Source organism: Bos javanicus, chromosome 11 (genome assembly GCF_032452875.1).
Source record: "Bos javanicus breed banteng chromosome 11, ARS-OSU_banteng_1.0, whole genome shotgun sequence".
Classification (NCBI taxonomy): Eukaryota; Metazoa; Chordata; class Mammalia; order Artiodactyla; family Bovidae; genus Bos; species Bos javanicus.
Window position 1 is genome coordinate 72,465,810 of NC_083878.1, and position 15,215 is coordinate 72,481,024.

Below are 15,215 nucleotides of genomic sequence, written 5' to 3' on the forward strand. Positions count from 1 at the left end.
ATGAGTGCAATTGTGCGGTAGTTTGAACATTCTTTGGCATTGCCTTTCTTTGGGATTGGAATGAAAACTGACCTTTTCCAGTCCTGTGGCCACTGCTGAGTTTTCCAAATTTGCTGGCATATTAAGTGCAGCACTTTCACAGCATCATCTTTCAGGATTTGAAATAGCTCAACTGGAATTCCATCACCTCCACTAGCTTTGTTCATAGTGATGCTTTCTAAAGCCCACTTGACTTCACATTCCAGGATGTCTGGCTCTAGGTGAGTAATCACACCATTGTGATTATCTGGGTCATGAAGATCTTTTTTGTACAGTTCTTCTGTGTATTCTTGCCACCTCTTCTTAATATCTTCTGCTTCTGTTAGGTCCATACCATTTCTGTCCTTTATTGAGCCCATCTTTGCATAAAATGTTCCCTTGATATCTCTAATTTTCTTGAAGAGATCTGTAGTCTTTCCCATTCTGTTGTTTTCCTCTATTTCTTTGCATTGATCGCTGAGGAAGGCTTTCTTATTTCTCCTTGCTATTATTTGGAACTCTGCTTTCAAATGGGTATATCTTTCCTTTTCCCCTTTGCCTTTTGCTTCCCTTCTTTCCAGAGCTATTTGTAAGGCCTCCTCAAACAGCCATTTTGCTTTTTTGCATTTCTTTTTCTTGGGGATGGTCTTGATTCCTGTCTCCTGTACAATGTTACAAACCTCCATCCACAGTTCATCAGATTCTCTATCGGATCTAGTCCCTTATATTTCTCACTTCCACTGTATAGTATAAGGGATTTGATTTAGGTCATACCTGAATGGTCTAGTGGTTTTCTCCACTTTCTTCAATTTCAGTCTGAATTTGGCAATAAGGAGTTCATGATCTGAGCCACAGTCAGCTCCTGGTCTTGTTTTTGCTGACTGTATAGAGCCTCTCCATCTGTGGCTGCAAAGAATAAAATCAATCTGATTTTGGTGTTGACCATCTGGTGATGTCCATGTGTAGTCTTCTCTTGTGTTGTTGGAAGAGGGTGTTTGCTATGACTAGTGTGTTCTCTTGGAAGAACTCATTGGCCTTTGCCCTGCTTCATTCTGTACTCCAAGGCCAAATATGCCTGTTACTCCAGGTGTTTCTTGACTTCCTACTTTTGTATTCCAGTCCTCTATGATGAAAAGGACATCTTTTTTGGGTGTTAGTCCTAGAAGGTCTTGTAGGTCTTCATAGAACTGTTCAACTTCAGCTTCTTCAGCATTACTGGTCGAGACATAGACTTGGATTACCGTTGACATTGCATGGTTTGCCTTGGAAACGAACAGGCTAAACTTTAAATCTGAGGTTTGTGTTGTTACCGAATGCACACCAGGGTTCACGCCTGTGGGCATCCACAAAGCAGGTTAACATCTTCCCTTTGATTTAACTTCATTCTGCAGCTGCAAAGGCTACCTCCCATTGTGTTGGAGAGCATCAGCTTGGGGTGGTTTTCTTGGAGAGGTGTTTACCACGCTCTCTCTCTTGTGAGAAGGTGGGGTCAGAAAGCAGAAAGTATTTAATTACGTTGCTTGGGGCTTTTGTTTTGTTTTTGAGGGAAATTCACATAACATACAATTAACTATTTTAAAATATGAACAATTCACAGTCTTATGGACTCTATGGGAGAGGGAGAGGGTGGGAAGATTTGGGAGAATGGCATTGAAACATGTAAAATATCATGTATGAAACAAGATGCCAGTCCAGGTTCGATGCACGATACTGGATGCTTGGGGCTAGTGCACTGGGACGACTCAGAGGGATGGTATGGGGAGAGAGGAGGGAGGAGGGTTCAGGATGGGGAACACATGTATACCTGTGATGGATTCATTTTGATATTTGGCAAAACTAATACAATTATGTAATTATGTAAAGTTTAAAAATAAAATAAAATTTAAAAAAAATAAAAATTATCTGAAAAGGAAAAAAAAAATATGAACAATTCAGTGTTATTTAGTACATTCATAGTGTTGTGCAAATGATCACCTCTCTCTGGTTGAAAAACTTTTTCTCACTCTGGAAGAACAGCTGTTAACCCTGAAAGTAAGCACTCCCATCGCATTTCACCCAGCCCCTGGCAACGACTAATTGGCTGTCTCCACGGATTTACCTTATTCTGGAGATTTCCTATAAAACAATAAAATATGTGACCTTTCATGCTTGATTTCTTTCACTTATGTTTTGAGACTCATGGACACTGTAGCATGTACCGGTACTTTGTCCCTTTTATGGCTGAATAATACTCCATTCGGTGTCCATTCTTCTGTCTTTTCCCACCTTTTGGCTTTCATGAATAATAGTGCTACAAACATTCATCTACAAGTTTCTGTGTGGATGTATGTTTTCATTTGTCTTGGGTACACTCAGGAATGGAATTGCTGAGTTTTATGGTATTTGTATGTTTAACTCTTTGAGGAACTGCCAAACTGTTTTCCACAACTGTTGAACAATTTTACATTCCCACCACCAATGTAAGAGGGTGCCATTTCTCCACATCCTTGTCAACATTTATTTTCTGTATTTTTTATTGTAGGCCACGTTTCAATAAGTTGAGCTCAATTAGTAATAAGCAATTTTCTGTCATTAAAGTTTTTTAAATCATCATTTGACTAGCCATTTCTCATCTGCTTTGTACCAAAATTTACTGAAATATTCATCTTATTGTTGGACAATTTACATCCAAAATTTTCATGATTAATACTGCTACAATAAAAAAAATACTGCTACAATAAATGTTGTTATATGTAAATCTTTGTTCACATTTCTGTTTACTTCTGTATCTTCTAGAATACATTCATAGGAGTGGAACTACTTGGTAAAGTAATATGAAACTTTCTAGGCTTTTGACAAATGTTACTAAATTACTTCCTAGAAACATTATACCAGTTTCTATCATAGCATTCACTGAGTAAATCACTTAAAAAATTTTTTTGTCAACATGATAGGCAAAAATAAGTGGTATCTTATTTTAAATTTGCATCTCTTTGGCAGTGAAATGGACTTTTCCTCCCAAGTCTATTGTTCATCTGCATTTCTTTTATAAAGTATCTTTCATCTATATTTTTATTGTTGCTTAGTGATTTTCTTACTGATTTGTAATTCTTCAATAATGTGTTTATGATAAGCCCAACAAGGCAACAGAGGCCTTGACCAGCCTACCAACCAGACCATTCCATCCAACAACAGCAGAATACATATGCTTCTCAAGAGTACATGGAATATTCTCTAGGATACCCCATGTATTAGGTAATGTCTCAATAAATTTAAAAAGATGTAAATCATGCAAAGTATGATTAAGGTAAACCACAGACTTCAGATGACAGTGCTGGGTGATAGTGGCATGTCGGTACAGGCTCACTGAATTTGACAGTGGGGGAACCTCAAGTGCAGGCGTAATGACATGGTGCTTTTTGCTGAATTTTGACATGAACTTAAAACTGCTATAAAAAAATCCATTAAAAATAACTTGTGTACTTAAATAGTTAAAGTATATACTGAGGCATAGTCAACATTTCAACTCCTAATTCTAATAGGTAAAATATTCAATAGGTATTTGCTCATACACTGAATGGTGAAAATTCTTATACCTCAGGTCTGGGCAATGAAACCACTGGTTAAGAATGGAACACCACATAGAGAAAAGCAAGGTCCTTTGCACCCTCAAGTCCTTTGGGGAGCAGAACCAGGAAGGTGATTAGAAAACCAATTCATCACTTTAAGTGTTCACTTAAATCCAAATTCCTTCAGGAGAGATAAGACATATTAAATGCTCAGAGGTCATTCAACCATTGAAATTTCTGTATAATTGACAACTGGGTGACTCTGGAATAGGGCAGAGCAGGTATGACTGTCTCTGTGGGAAATGCTCCATTCTGAGAGTGGTGGCATTTGGGAACAGGCTGGCAACGCCACAGGCATGAGTCCAGCAACATTATCTGTCCATAGTAAGTCAGGCTCCCCTTCCACCCACCCTGTTCTAAAGCTGAAGCTGTAGACAGGGTACAAGTAGCCAAAGGAAACCAAAAATATTCATTGAGACTTAGAAAAACGGAAAGAAGTGTTGAGATAATATCCAAGAATAATATGTATTCTGCTGTTGTTGGACGGAATGGTCTGGTTGGTAGGCTGGTCAAACTAGTAACTAAAGCTTGTAAGAGATAACAATACTCAAACTGCCTTTCAGTTACATGATGTGTTATCTGTAGAACTCCAGCTGTGTGTGAAAAGTAAAGTTAAAATGTCTAGAAGTGATCTTCAAGATGTCAGTCGACTTCCAGTAACACCAGGTGTCAGTGTGACTGCCTGCCTGTCATCATCAGTGTACTCCACCAGTCTATACTGGTTCAGCTAACTGGCTTGGCTTGGATTCCTGTAGAGTTGTGCTAAAGTGAAATATCTACATTGTCTGATCTAGCTTTAATGGATAGCAGGTGCAGTGGATAGAGAAAACGTTCTGACCACTCCAGTATCAGGTATCTATCAAATAATGCCGATTGAGGTGTCAGTAGTGTCCCTGTGAGAGGCTGTGGAGACCCCAGTTAACCTGAGTTAAAGAAAAATGTTGCATCCCAGGATTACATGTTAGAAATTAGATGAATCCAATAAGGTAGTAGTGTACACATTAGACACCAAGGAAGCACTTCCAAGTGGGATTCTCTGAGTTGCTGGATTCAAAGTCCGGTCCAGCAGCCTTGGTTGGACTTGATGTCATTGTAGGGCATGGTCCTGCACTGGTGCCAATAACCCAAGCTCACACTGGCTCATTTTCTTTAATTTGTCTTGAATTCAGGCCAGTTACTAGGATTCACTCCTCTTAAGAATTGAACCCATCTGTAACTGACTTTAGGTAAAGAACTGAAGCAATGGAACATGTCTGGGGACCTGTGGACAGTTCTGCCAGCAGGCCTACACTTTGGTCCTTTGTGGGGTGGGGTTTCTTCTTCTGGGAAAAAATCGTCAGAGCTGACTGCCACTACAAAAGCAGGCTTCTGCCCAGCGTGGTAAGTTACATCCTAACAAGGAAAGGAAGATGTTCCAGTCCTCAAGACTTCGTGTCAAGATTTTGCTACGCTTGCTACTTGATAATCCCGTGGCTGAAAAATGGAGGCAGCACGTCAGGGCCGCCTGTGAAAGGAAAAGCGGCAGCTGGCCATCACCCCTGCTAGTCATCTCAGGTGCTCGTGATGGAAACAGAACTCAGCCCATGGACGCTAAAGTGGGCAGTGCACCTCTAGTACTGCTTACATTCTTTAAACACTCAAGGAAAGAAACTTCAGGTGAGAACTGAAAAACTTGTGCCGTTAGCTGACTTGTTATAGTCTCAAGTCAAATTAAAAGGGACATGGGTGATAAACCCTTGACTCATGTGTCTCTTGGAGTTCTGAATCTTTCACTCACTGCCTATAAAATGAATCAATTAATAAATGAAGGTCCTGGCAAGGAAGGAGGCATCCTCTGATTGCTGGCCAAGAATTCCTCTAGGACACTCTCCCCGACTTTTCCAGGCATATAATCCTCAAGCTCCCAAGGCAATCTTGGGACACGAATCACAAGGACAAGTGAGATGATAAGTGAGCAAGTAGGGCATCTAGAACCCTCGACAGGCCAAACTTTAGAATGATGGAAGCAGGCTTTCCTTGCCAGAAGCTCAACTATGGCCAGAGGCTACAACCTTTGGGAGGGCAGAGGGCTAAAGAATGTGCAGGAGCTCACATTTTGTCGTCCTGTCCACAACTGTAGGAATTTCTGTATGAAGAGGCACAGAGGAAAACTAGAAATCAAATCTGTGTCCTTTATTCCATCAAGTAGGCATATCCCCAAGCCCATGCTGTGTCCTGTCTCAACAGGTTGCTGGATGATTTCCTGGGCCTGAGGCACATGATGACCTGGGCTCTGCTCTCCAGACAGATGGCAGGGGTGGGCAGCGGAGAAGGGCTGAACTCGGAGGCTGAGACCGCCCCCAGCACTGAAGGGGGACAGAGAGCAAGGATGTAGGACCATGATGACAGGAGCAGTAGAAGCCTTGAAGGACCTAAGTTGAACATTTTGAGGTGAGAGGCCTCTCCACCCAGGCCTACATGTCCACGGACAGCCACACCCAGACTGTCGGCAGAGACAAAGCTGCTACCACCCACTGTGGTACTACATTCTTCTAGATTCTTCTAGAAGTCCCTTTTTTTTTTCTGCCGTGGTTAAGGTCTGGGAGCAGGAATCGTTTGTCAGAAGAATGCAGAAGCCACTTCCTGGAGTCCACCTTTTCAAGATGAGCTGTTTGAGGCTTCAAGAATGAGAGAGAAGGAAGTGGAGAGCAGAGACAAGAGAGGCTACCAGGCCCAAGGATAAAGGCTGGGAGCCATGTACAGTCAGTCGGGCAGAGCAGTGGTCAGTGGAGTCGTGGGTTGGAGGCTGAGATACCTCTGGGCTCGCTGCCACCAAACCGGAAGAACTGAGGCAGAGGCAGCCTACCACTTGCTGAGGAAACAGAACTTAGGCACCAAGTAACAAAGACTCCCCTGCAGAATTGCCACTCTCTGCCCCAACAGTCTCCAGGGGTCTGCTCCAGACAGAGCCCAGCAGCCAGGGAGGCAGGGCCTACTGCTGGGATATCATGGCAAGTGCCCAGTCCAAGAAAGCCACTGTGGTGTCCTGTAGTCTGAGCCAGGTCCAGTGAGCGGCCTCACTGAGCTGTGTCTTCATGCAGTCCCAAGTCACCTCGCCTCTGGGAGGAAAGCAGACATTTCGGGGGTTGGGAAATTGTGATGTGCAGCTGTGTTAAGTCAAAGAGCTGTAGCTAATACTCACAACCCCGATCCCAAAGTGCCCAAGGGATGCGCAGGAGGCAGGGCAGAGCGAGAAAAACAAAAGGGGAGCTGTGTCCCTGGAGAAAGGGCCTGGGGTCACAGGCCTCCTGCTGGAGCCCTGGGGTAGGGTCTCACCTGCATGCCTCATGGCAGTGCTCCTGGATCTGGGCCAGGGCCTCAAGCAGCATGTGCCACGTAGGCAGCAGGATGCTGTGATAAAGAAACAGGAGCAGCTCCCTCAGAGAACGGAGCAGCTGGTTCAGGGTGTCAGGGAGCTGGGTCTGTAGCTGGACCATGGAGAATGGATGGGTTAGAACGACAGGGAAGGCAGTCCACGTGGGGCTGCACCTTCCCAAGAACACAGCCATCTGGCAAGAGGTCAGAGCCTTCTCTGACCTCTCTGTCTCTGGCTTACCCTCTGGAAGAGGTTGGCGAGGCTGTCACCGAACCAGGCAAGGTGTGAGGCACAGTGGGCAGAAAGGAAGCCGACGGTGGCATTGGTGTGGGCCCAGGCCAGCTGCAAGCCAGGCCTCACCACAGTCAGCAGGTGGGAGCCCCAAGCTGGCAATGTCTTCTCCAGCCAGCTGTAGGGGAGACACAGAGGGAGGAAGAAGGTGTCTGGAGTCTCCCAAGCAGGCTGGCCTAAGAACAGCTGGGGCAAGGGAGGCCTTGGGAGGGGAAAACCACAGCGGCTTCCCATTGACTGTCAATGCCGTCACCACCCTGAACAGGCAAGCCCTCTCTCTCCCACGCCTCCCTCTCCCCTCTAGGTACCCCCCATCCCACTCCCGGAGGTCTCACCTGTAGCCCTGCAAGCTATAGGAGTAGATCTTGGTGCATGCTTGTTGGCCAGCAGGCAAGACACCAGATGACTGAAGCAGCTGGCCAGAAAGGGAGGCTGTGGAGAGGGGGCCTCGGGTGAGTGAGGAGGTGAGCGGGGCAGGGACTGGGACTGGGGAGGCAGGCACTACAGGCCCCAGAGCAGACTCAGTGAGGGATGGGGCAGAACTGGACATGCTCACGGGGTTGCAGAGCTGGCTCCATTCTGCTCTGGAGCACGTGTGGAGGGAGGGTTGCAGGCCAGGAGAGCAAGAAGGGTGCAGCCAGGTGGAGCTGTGGACTTGGGCATCAGGAAACCTCGAGTCTGAGGGTCAGCCTTTCTACTTCCTAGCTGTGATGTTATGCTAATTGGTAAATCTTTCTGAGCCTCAATTTCCTCAAAAATTAAAAACAAGATAACACTACTCAAATAAGACCATGAATATGAAGCATTTCTACAATGCAAAGCACAGACACATCTGTCAGAAAAATGTCTGTTCTGGAGTGTGTGCAGGGGCGGGGAGTGGTACATCCAGCTCTGTGTCCCCACAAAAAGCCCCTGGCTATCTCCTTTGCCAGCCAATCCCTGCTTACCCTGGAAAGAGCTGTGTGACCGGAAGTCATGGCACAGGAAACCTATGGCAAAGACCAGCACCAACAGAAGTAGCCGTGTCCAGGGCAGCTGGAAGCCCCGAGCCTGCTGCAACAGACTCTAGAAGGAGAAGGGGCAGGGAGCAGTGGTCAGAAGGGAGTGGGGCTGGCCCTGGCCTCCTAAGGCAGGCCTCAAGCTCAGGCTTCCACAGAGCGGATCCAGCCCTCTCACTACTCCAGAGGTGGTGGGAGTTCCAGCGGCAGGTGGGTCAGGAATGTCATACAGGTCCAACCCAGGGTGTGCAGAGACTGCGAGGAGAAGAGTCTATGGGTGGTGGTGGGAGGCGAGGGCAGTGGGCTGGGCGCTGGCACCTTGCAGGCCGAGTCGCAGGTGACGACATCCTGATTGCTGCCGCCGCCCTTCCTCAGCAGATCCTGGTTGGTAAGCTTGAAGGACTGAATGGTTTCTTGCAATGACTTCTGTGTCTGTAGAGTAAGAGAAGTCTAGGCTGAGAATGTTAAGATTTAGCCCACAAGGGAACCCTGAGCTTCCATTCTGCTTCGTATTCCACACCAGAAGTGCTAATGGAGCACCTTCCCAGAAAGCGGGGCCAGTGGCGGGGGTACGAACTCAGAACCCAGACGAGGCTCAGCCTGCCATGTCTTCCCAGCTCACCTTCTTGGGAATACGCTCCCAGGACCTGAGCAGGTGTTCCAGCAGCAGGCTGTGGGGAAAGCACAATCCTTTCCCATCAGGAGGCCCACCTGGCCCCTCCCATCCTCCATGGGCCCCAGCTCCTTCAGGCTGAAAGACCCTCCATGCCCTGTCCCCCACCCCCACAGAGGAGCAGCTTCCTGGAAGCCTCCCTGCAAAGCCCCCACAGGTATGAGCCTGAACAACAGTGACAAACATCCCCCTTCTGCTTTCGGACAGGACACACCATGAAGAGTAAATTAAGGTTTCTCTGTGTGGATCAGAGGCAGGTGACCCCCACCCCCCCACCTGCCTGGACTGTGACAGGTGCTTGGGGTAGAGCTGCTGCCAGACGCTGGTGCTGAGGGGGTCCACCATCAGGCACTCAGTCAGGCTTCTCAGGAGCTGCACAGGAGATAGAAGGGAGAGACTGCTGGGCCCCGGGCAATGGTGGGGAGTGCTAAGAGCTAACTCCCCCTCTTAGTTAGTGCCAAGTGGGGCCCCCCAGGCAGCACTCCACCCTGAAGGGCAGAGAAATTGTGCCCATACCCTCAAAATCTCCAAGAGGCTATAAAGGGGAAGAAGGGGCTCCTGAGATAAAAATTAGCTTGTCTGCAAGGGACCATGAGAGACTGGTCAGATCTGAACAGGCTGCCTTTTCAGCTCCATTCTTCTGAGAGTGAAGCATAAAGGAGCCAGCAGTTGGCTGTTGGGACCAAGCTGGGGAGGGCGGGGCGAAGAGGGGAGAAAACAGGCTCCCAGTGGCAGGGCCTGTCAGCAGATAGGGACCTTACCCCACCCCAAGAAGGAGAAAGGCACCTCCCACCAGCTCCTCACCTCTTTCTTCATCTCCAGAGGGCAGCCAGGGGTGGCTCTGGACAGGAAGGAGGGGAAGTAGGTATGCAGCGTGGATTCCGGCTTTGCCCCAAATGCCAGCACCTTCAGTCGTGGGTACAGCTGACATAGCTGCTCCTGCAGGCTGTGGAGGGGGTTGAGAGGAGAGCTGAGCATAGACTCTGATTGGCTTTGTGTGCTTGTGCCCCTTGCGTCTGCAGCAAAGTCCGTACCCTGCCCAAGGTGGTGGTCATGAAGGGCCTTTTAATGGTTCTGCATCTTTCTAGACTCAGAGACTTCTTGGAAAATCTGCTCAGTCATGGGTCCCCTCCCCAGAAAATGCCCACAGGCCAATCACCATGGAGGGCCCATGTAATTCCAAGGGTTCAATGATCCCATGTACATGCAGGTTGATAATCTCAAATTGAGGGTGGCCGGAGGTGAAGGGACAGATATAGTGTCCTAATCCTCTGCTGGGGTCCTTCACAGAAGGTTGTGCCCTGGGACAGCCCTACCTGGGAGTCAAGGAGTTGTTGGGCATATAGGCAAAGTCCAGAAGTGGGAAGAGGTCCTTGGGGCCAATCATGCCAAAGCCCTTGGTGAGGTTGGGGTGCATCCTGTGGGGGAGGAAAGAAACAGGCTTGTTGGGGAACACCTGCCCTGGCCACGGTCCCAGCTAAGAACATCTAAGAAAAAGGGCATAAACTCCACTCCATCCCCCCAACTTCCTGGCTCTCTCCGTTTCCTTCACCACCACCACATTCTGACTTGGGAGGAGCTGGTCCTGATGCTTCTTCACATCTATGGAAACCAGGATCACAGCATCCATTTTGCTGAAATAGCTACCTGAAAACACCCTGGGCCTGCTCTTCCCCTTCACCCCCAATTACTCACAGGAGCAGCCGATCCAGGTATGCAATGGCGAAGGGAGACAGAGACTTGATGCCCAGCACAGGTAGCATAATCCCCAGCCACACTGTGGAGACAAAGATCAGGGAGGAAGCCTCAAGCCTGGATCCACTGGGGACATTAAAGAGGAACTTCCAGCTCCAAAACCTTTCTTTTACCTCTCAGTCCCTCGGTGAGGTTGGTAAAACCTGCTTGACCCAGGGCCCACATGATAGTCAGACACTTGGCTGGTCGGCTCTGGTGGGACCTCAGCAGTTCCAGGAACTGGGGAGACCAGTGAGGGAGGCAGGTTGGGAAAGGGCAAAGCACCAGGAGCACCCTCAAAGCCAAGGAAGAAGACAGAATTCAACTGGGAGAGGACAATGGGGCAGTGTGGTAATGTGGTGGAGTGACTCAGAGCACAGGCTCTGGCACCAGGCTATGGTCTTCACTCACGTTTATCACTTACTAGTTGACCAACTTTACAAAGTAACTGACCCCTGTTGCGGCTCAATCTTCTCATCTACAAAATGGGAATAATAGCAGTACCTACCTCATATATGTACATAGTGCTAACGCTGTTAGCTAACTACTTGTCTTACGGGACCTCCCGCATCCCTTAACTGGGTTCAACAGAGTTGATTCTGCCCAGTCTCCCCAGTCCTGGCCTCCCAATGGCCCCATCACAACCCTGAGCTCACCTTGCCTAGGTTTGTGGTGACAATCTTGGGCTTGTCTTGCAGAATGGCCTGGATACAGATGCGGTAACCGTGCAGTGACTCCCCTGGAGATACACATTCTCAGACCCACATATACTAATCAGCACCCCAAACCTGTAATCTCTCTTTCAACAGCTGAGAGCCCAGAACCCAGGCCCAGGGAGTCCTAGCATCCTCCTTCTTTTCCAAGAGTGCTGGAATTAGCATATTTCTCTGCTAAAAGAGAACCTCTTCAGTTACTCTAGAAGCAGAAAAAAGGGGATTAGGTTCCCAAGATAGGACTGGCCTAATTCTCACGGGACCCTCTCACCTGGAGTCTTATCCAGTTCTTGTAGCATGGTGAATAGACAATGGTCGAAAAAGAGCTCCAGGGATCCCGCAGCCTTCGCCAATAGCCCTCGGATGATGCCACGCAGCTCCCGGCTCACCAGGCTGTAGGGATAATCTGGGGTCGATAGGCCTCATATGAGAGCTAGCACCAGAAGCCTCTGCTAGCTCTGAGGCCTCTGCTTTGCTCCTTGAGAACTGTAAGTGAAGGCAGAGGTCACTGCACTGTGGCTGGCATCCTCCCTATTTCAACGAGGCCCAGGAACTTTGAAGCCATGCTAATCTGAGGACAGCTCAAATCACCAGGTAAGTCAGGGCAGTGGGGGCATGGGGCTCAGTTACTAAGTAATGCGCTTACATACAGCCCTTTCAGAATTTTCTTCAACTCGTCTGGAGAACTAACCGTGAGGATGCTGGCTAAGTGTGGGTTCACTCGGAGGTACTTGGAGCTTGTAGTTGAGATAGCTGGCCAGGTCCTTCAGCCACACGGATGGGTTTCCAGAGAACACACTCTGGCTCTTGTCCAGTTCCTTCTGCAGATCTGCCAGGTCCAGCTGCCAGGAACACAGTCCCCTCATGGTGAGTTTCGGGTGTAGAGTAATGGGGTAGAGGTGGGGAAATGGTTGAGGTGGCAGGAAAAACAAAGGGTTTCTGCTTTTCAATGCAAGTATATGGAATGCCATACTTTTGTTGCATCCAGATCTTCAGGAACTAGAGAACAAGACAATTGTAACTGCTGATCTCAAGAACTAATACTCTTGGGTCCCTCACATGTTCAAGGGGAGAAACAGAAGACAAGATGGAAAGTGAAAGATCATTTCTTCCTTGGTGGGAGGAACCACAAGCAGTTTTTCTAAACCCTCTGTGTATCTCTGGATTTTCAAGGTTTTCCCCTCACTAATCTATGGTTCTCTATAAACTCATTCCCTTTCTAGCCTAAGTGCAGACACTGCATCCCATTGGATTTCCATCCTTTCCTGAAGGCCTCCTCTTAGTCAGCAGTGTCCCTCATCCCACAGGTCCCTCAGGAGCCCGTCCCTGTCCCACTTCTTTCATCCTCTCTACTCCTCGGGTCCTCATTCTTCCCCTGCCTAAAGTCTCGCCACACTCACAGCTTTCAGTGCCTCCTCCAGGCTGCGAAAGCGGCCCTGCTTCTGGTTCTGGTTGGTGAGGGTCGCCACCTTCTTAGCCTGCTTCTTGTTCCCCGGTTTCTTAGGCTCCACAGCAGGAGGTGGAACCTGCTCCTTATTCTGCCGCTTCATGATTTTCTCAAAGCCCCGCTCATACAGGGTGCTTGTCGTCTGGATTGGAGCTGGGGTAATGACAGGCAGAGAAAGGGGGGCAGCCCTGAATCAGGAGGGCCTCACAGAAACAGTGGTCCCTCCCCACACACTGGCACTTAATTAATCTCCAGGGAGGAGCCTGCCTCAAAGCCCCTTCTTGCATCCTGCTTAAGGACCCCTCCTGGTGGTTTCTTTCAGTTATCACAGCTCTTGAGTTCATGGGCTCTTTCAGAGATAAGGCATTTCTTTATTAGGAAACCAGAGTATGGGAAAATTGGGCAGGTGGGTGGTGTCCAACACAGAGGGCTGGCTTCTTTATTGAGTGGCTACCAGTTTGGGAAATCACGGTTTTCCATTCTTGGTTCTACCCCAGTTCCTCTTGGTTCTGATGTGACAACTCTATAATCAACAAGTGGCAAGCTTTCTCTGCTCCTCCAGAGGCTTTGAGGAAACAGGCACCGCTTGGAATAATACTTGATGGGTGTGGAGATGTGTGTGGTGGATCATTTTCTCCCACTGCCGGGCCTCATGAACGTCCAAGTCCCCACGCCAACCCCCTACCTGCAGGTTACTTAAGGCGGGGGCCCAGTCTATGATGAACCAGACTGCCTCTCCGCAGCTCCCGGACACTTCTTGTCCGGCCAAGGCCAGGCTATCGGGCCCGGGAACAGCTGGCAGGGAGCGTGTGCTGTCTGCTGAGCGTCCGAAGACGAGAATCCCGGTCCCCTCTAATAAGTGATCCTGGGGAAGTCGTCTAACTTCGTTGGGCCTCAGTTTACTCATGTGAGTGGCAAGGACGGCGACCTCCCTCGCTCTGTCTACCTCTTTTGAGGGTCGAGAAACGCCAGGGGAGCGCCGGCTGAACTGGGAGGTCCCAATCCGCAGGAGGCTCGCGACTCCAGGAGCCCAGGGGTGTTTGGACCCTCTGGGCCCCGGTAGCTGCTCGCTACCACCCGGGGTGGGGAGGTGGGGTGCAGACCCGGGGCGGGGCGAGGGCTACAGGGGGCGGCGGGCCGGGTGGGTACTCACGGGTCAGGTCGTACTTCCACACTCCGTTCGCCTCCCCGAGCGCCCGGCGGTCCCCTCCGCCGCCTTTACCACTGCCGCCGGCCCCAGGCCGCCGCCCCTTCTTCACCACCTCCCAGCGCCCCCCACCAGCAGTCTTCGCCGCCATGGCTCCGACCCTCCCGCCACGGCCGCCTCCCCAAGCTTTCCGGTCCGGTGCGGACGCGCCGCGCTCTGCCACGTCTCCTCGCAGGGCTTCGCGGCGCGTGACGCCACCCGCTAGGCAGCTTGGGACTTGTAGTCGTTGGTGTTTGCCGGGTTCTTCCGCTCTAGGGGTCGGCGCGGCGTCAGGAGCCTTTCTCAGCAAAAAAAAAAAAACAACAACAGCCAAGCAAAAGATGTTGAGATGAGAGGCTACTGCTTTCGGACAACTTTTATTGAGCCAACCAGTCCATCCTAAAGGAGATCAGTCCTGGGTCTGATCAGTCCTTGGAAGGACTGATGTTGAAGCTGAAACTCCAATACTTAGGCCACCTGATGCGAAGAGCTAACTCATTTGAAAAGACCCTGATACTGGGAAAGATTGAAGGCAGGAGGAGAAGGGGACGACAGAGGATGAGATGGTTGGACGGCATCACCGACTCAATGGACATGAGTTTGGGTGAACTCCGGGAGTTGGTGATGGACAGGGTGGCCTGGTGTGCTGCGGTTCATGGGGTCGCAGAGTCGGACACGACTGAGCGACTTAACTGAACTGAACGTGGAAGTATTGGGTGACTTGGTGAAAATTTAACTGTTTCTGGTTTTCTTTCCGTTCTAGTTGTGCACGAAGGATGAAATGAAAGTTCTCCTCAGCTCCTGGGGGAGTTTGTAGATGAAATGCTCCCTTCCTTACAGGAAAGTGCTAGTTTTTCTGTTGCTAATGATTAAACTTTGAGTTTAACGAGCTATTTAAAAAAAAAAAAAAAAGCTATTGTGAAGGAACAGGGAAGAGAGACGGAGCTTGAGGATTCCTCGCCTTGAGGCAGTGTTTGGGGTCGGGTGGGGCAGGAAGTAGAGAGTGGAGTGTCCCTCGAAGGGAGGCAGAGAAAAGTTTTTGGCCCTGGGACAGCCAGCACTGGGTTTCCCCTTGCAGGCAGTGGGAAAGAAAAGGCTCTGACTCCCTCCACAGCTGTCAGTCCCAAGTCCCAGGTGTGGCAGGGAAGCAATCAAGAACGAAGACCTGAGGAACTACTTAAGCAGGTTACCT

General features: G+C 49.3%; 1 protein-coding gene across 2 annotated transcripts; it reads right to left on the reverse strand.

Annotated features, from left to right (window-relative positions):
- Positions 1-5,783: 5,783 nt before the first annotated feature.
- On the reverse strand, positions 5,784-14,215 carry TMEM214 (transmembrane protein 214). Of its 2 annotated transcripts, XM_061433031.1 has the most exons (17): positions 13,991-14,215; positions 12,791-12,990; positions 12,082-12,232; positions 11,662-11,796; positions 11,334-11,416; positions 10,812-10,917; positions 10,639-10,720; positions 10,260-10,361; positions 9,748-9,889; positions 9,224-9,315; positions 8,893-8,941; positions 8,589-8,702; positions 8,220-8,337; positions 7,608-7,704; positions 7,222-7,390; positions 6,942-7,093; positions 5,784-6,724 (listed from the first exon to the last, which is right to left on the reverse strand). In XM_061433031.1, the coding sequence occupies exons 1-17, from the start codon at positions 14,133-14,135 to the stop codon at positions 6,598-6,600; spliced, it is 2,064 nt and encodes a 687-aa protein (XP_061289015.1). In that variant the 5' UTR covers positions 14,136-14,215; the 3' UTR covers positions 5,784-6,597. The 2 variants fall into 2 exon arrangements, with proteins under 2 accessions (XP_061289015.1, XP_061289016.1); XM_061433032.1 differs by lacking the exon at positions 5,784-6,724 and having other exon boundaries at positions 6,966-7,016; positions 13,991-14,184.
- Between the last annotated feature and the right edge of the window lie 1,000 nt (positions 14,216-15,215).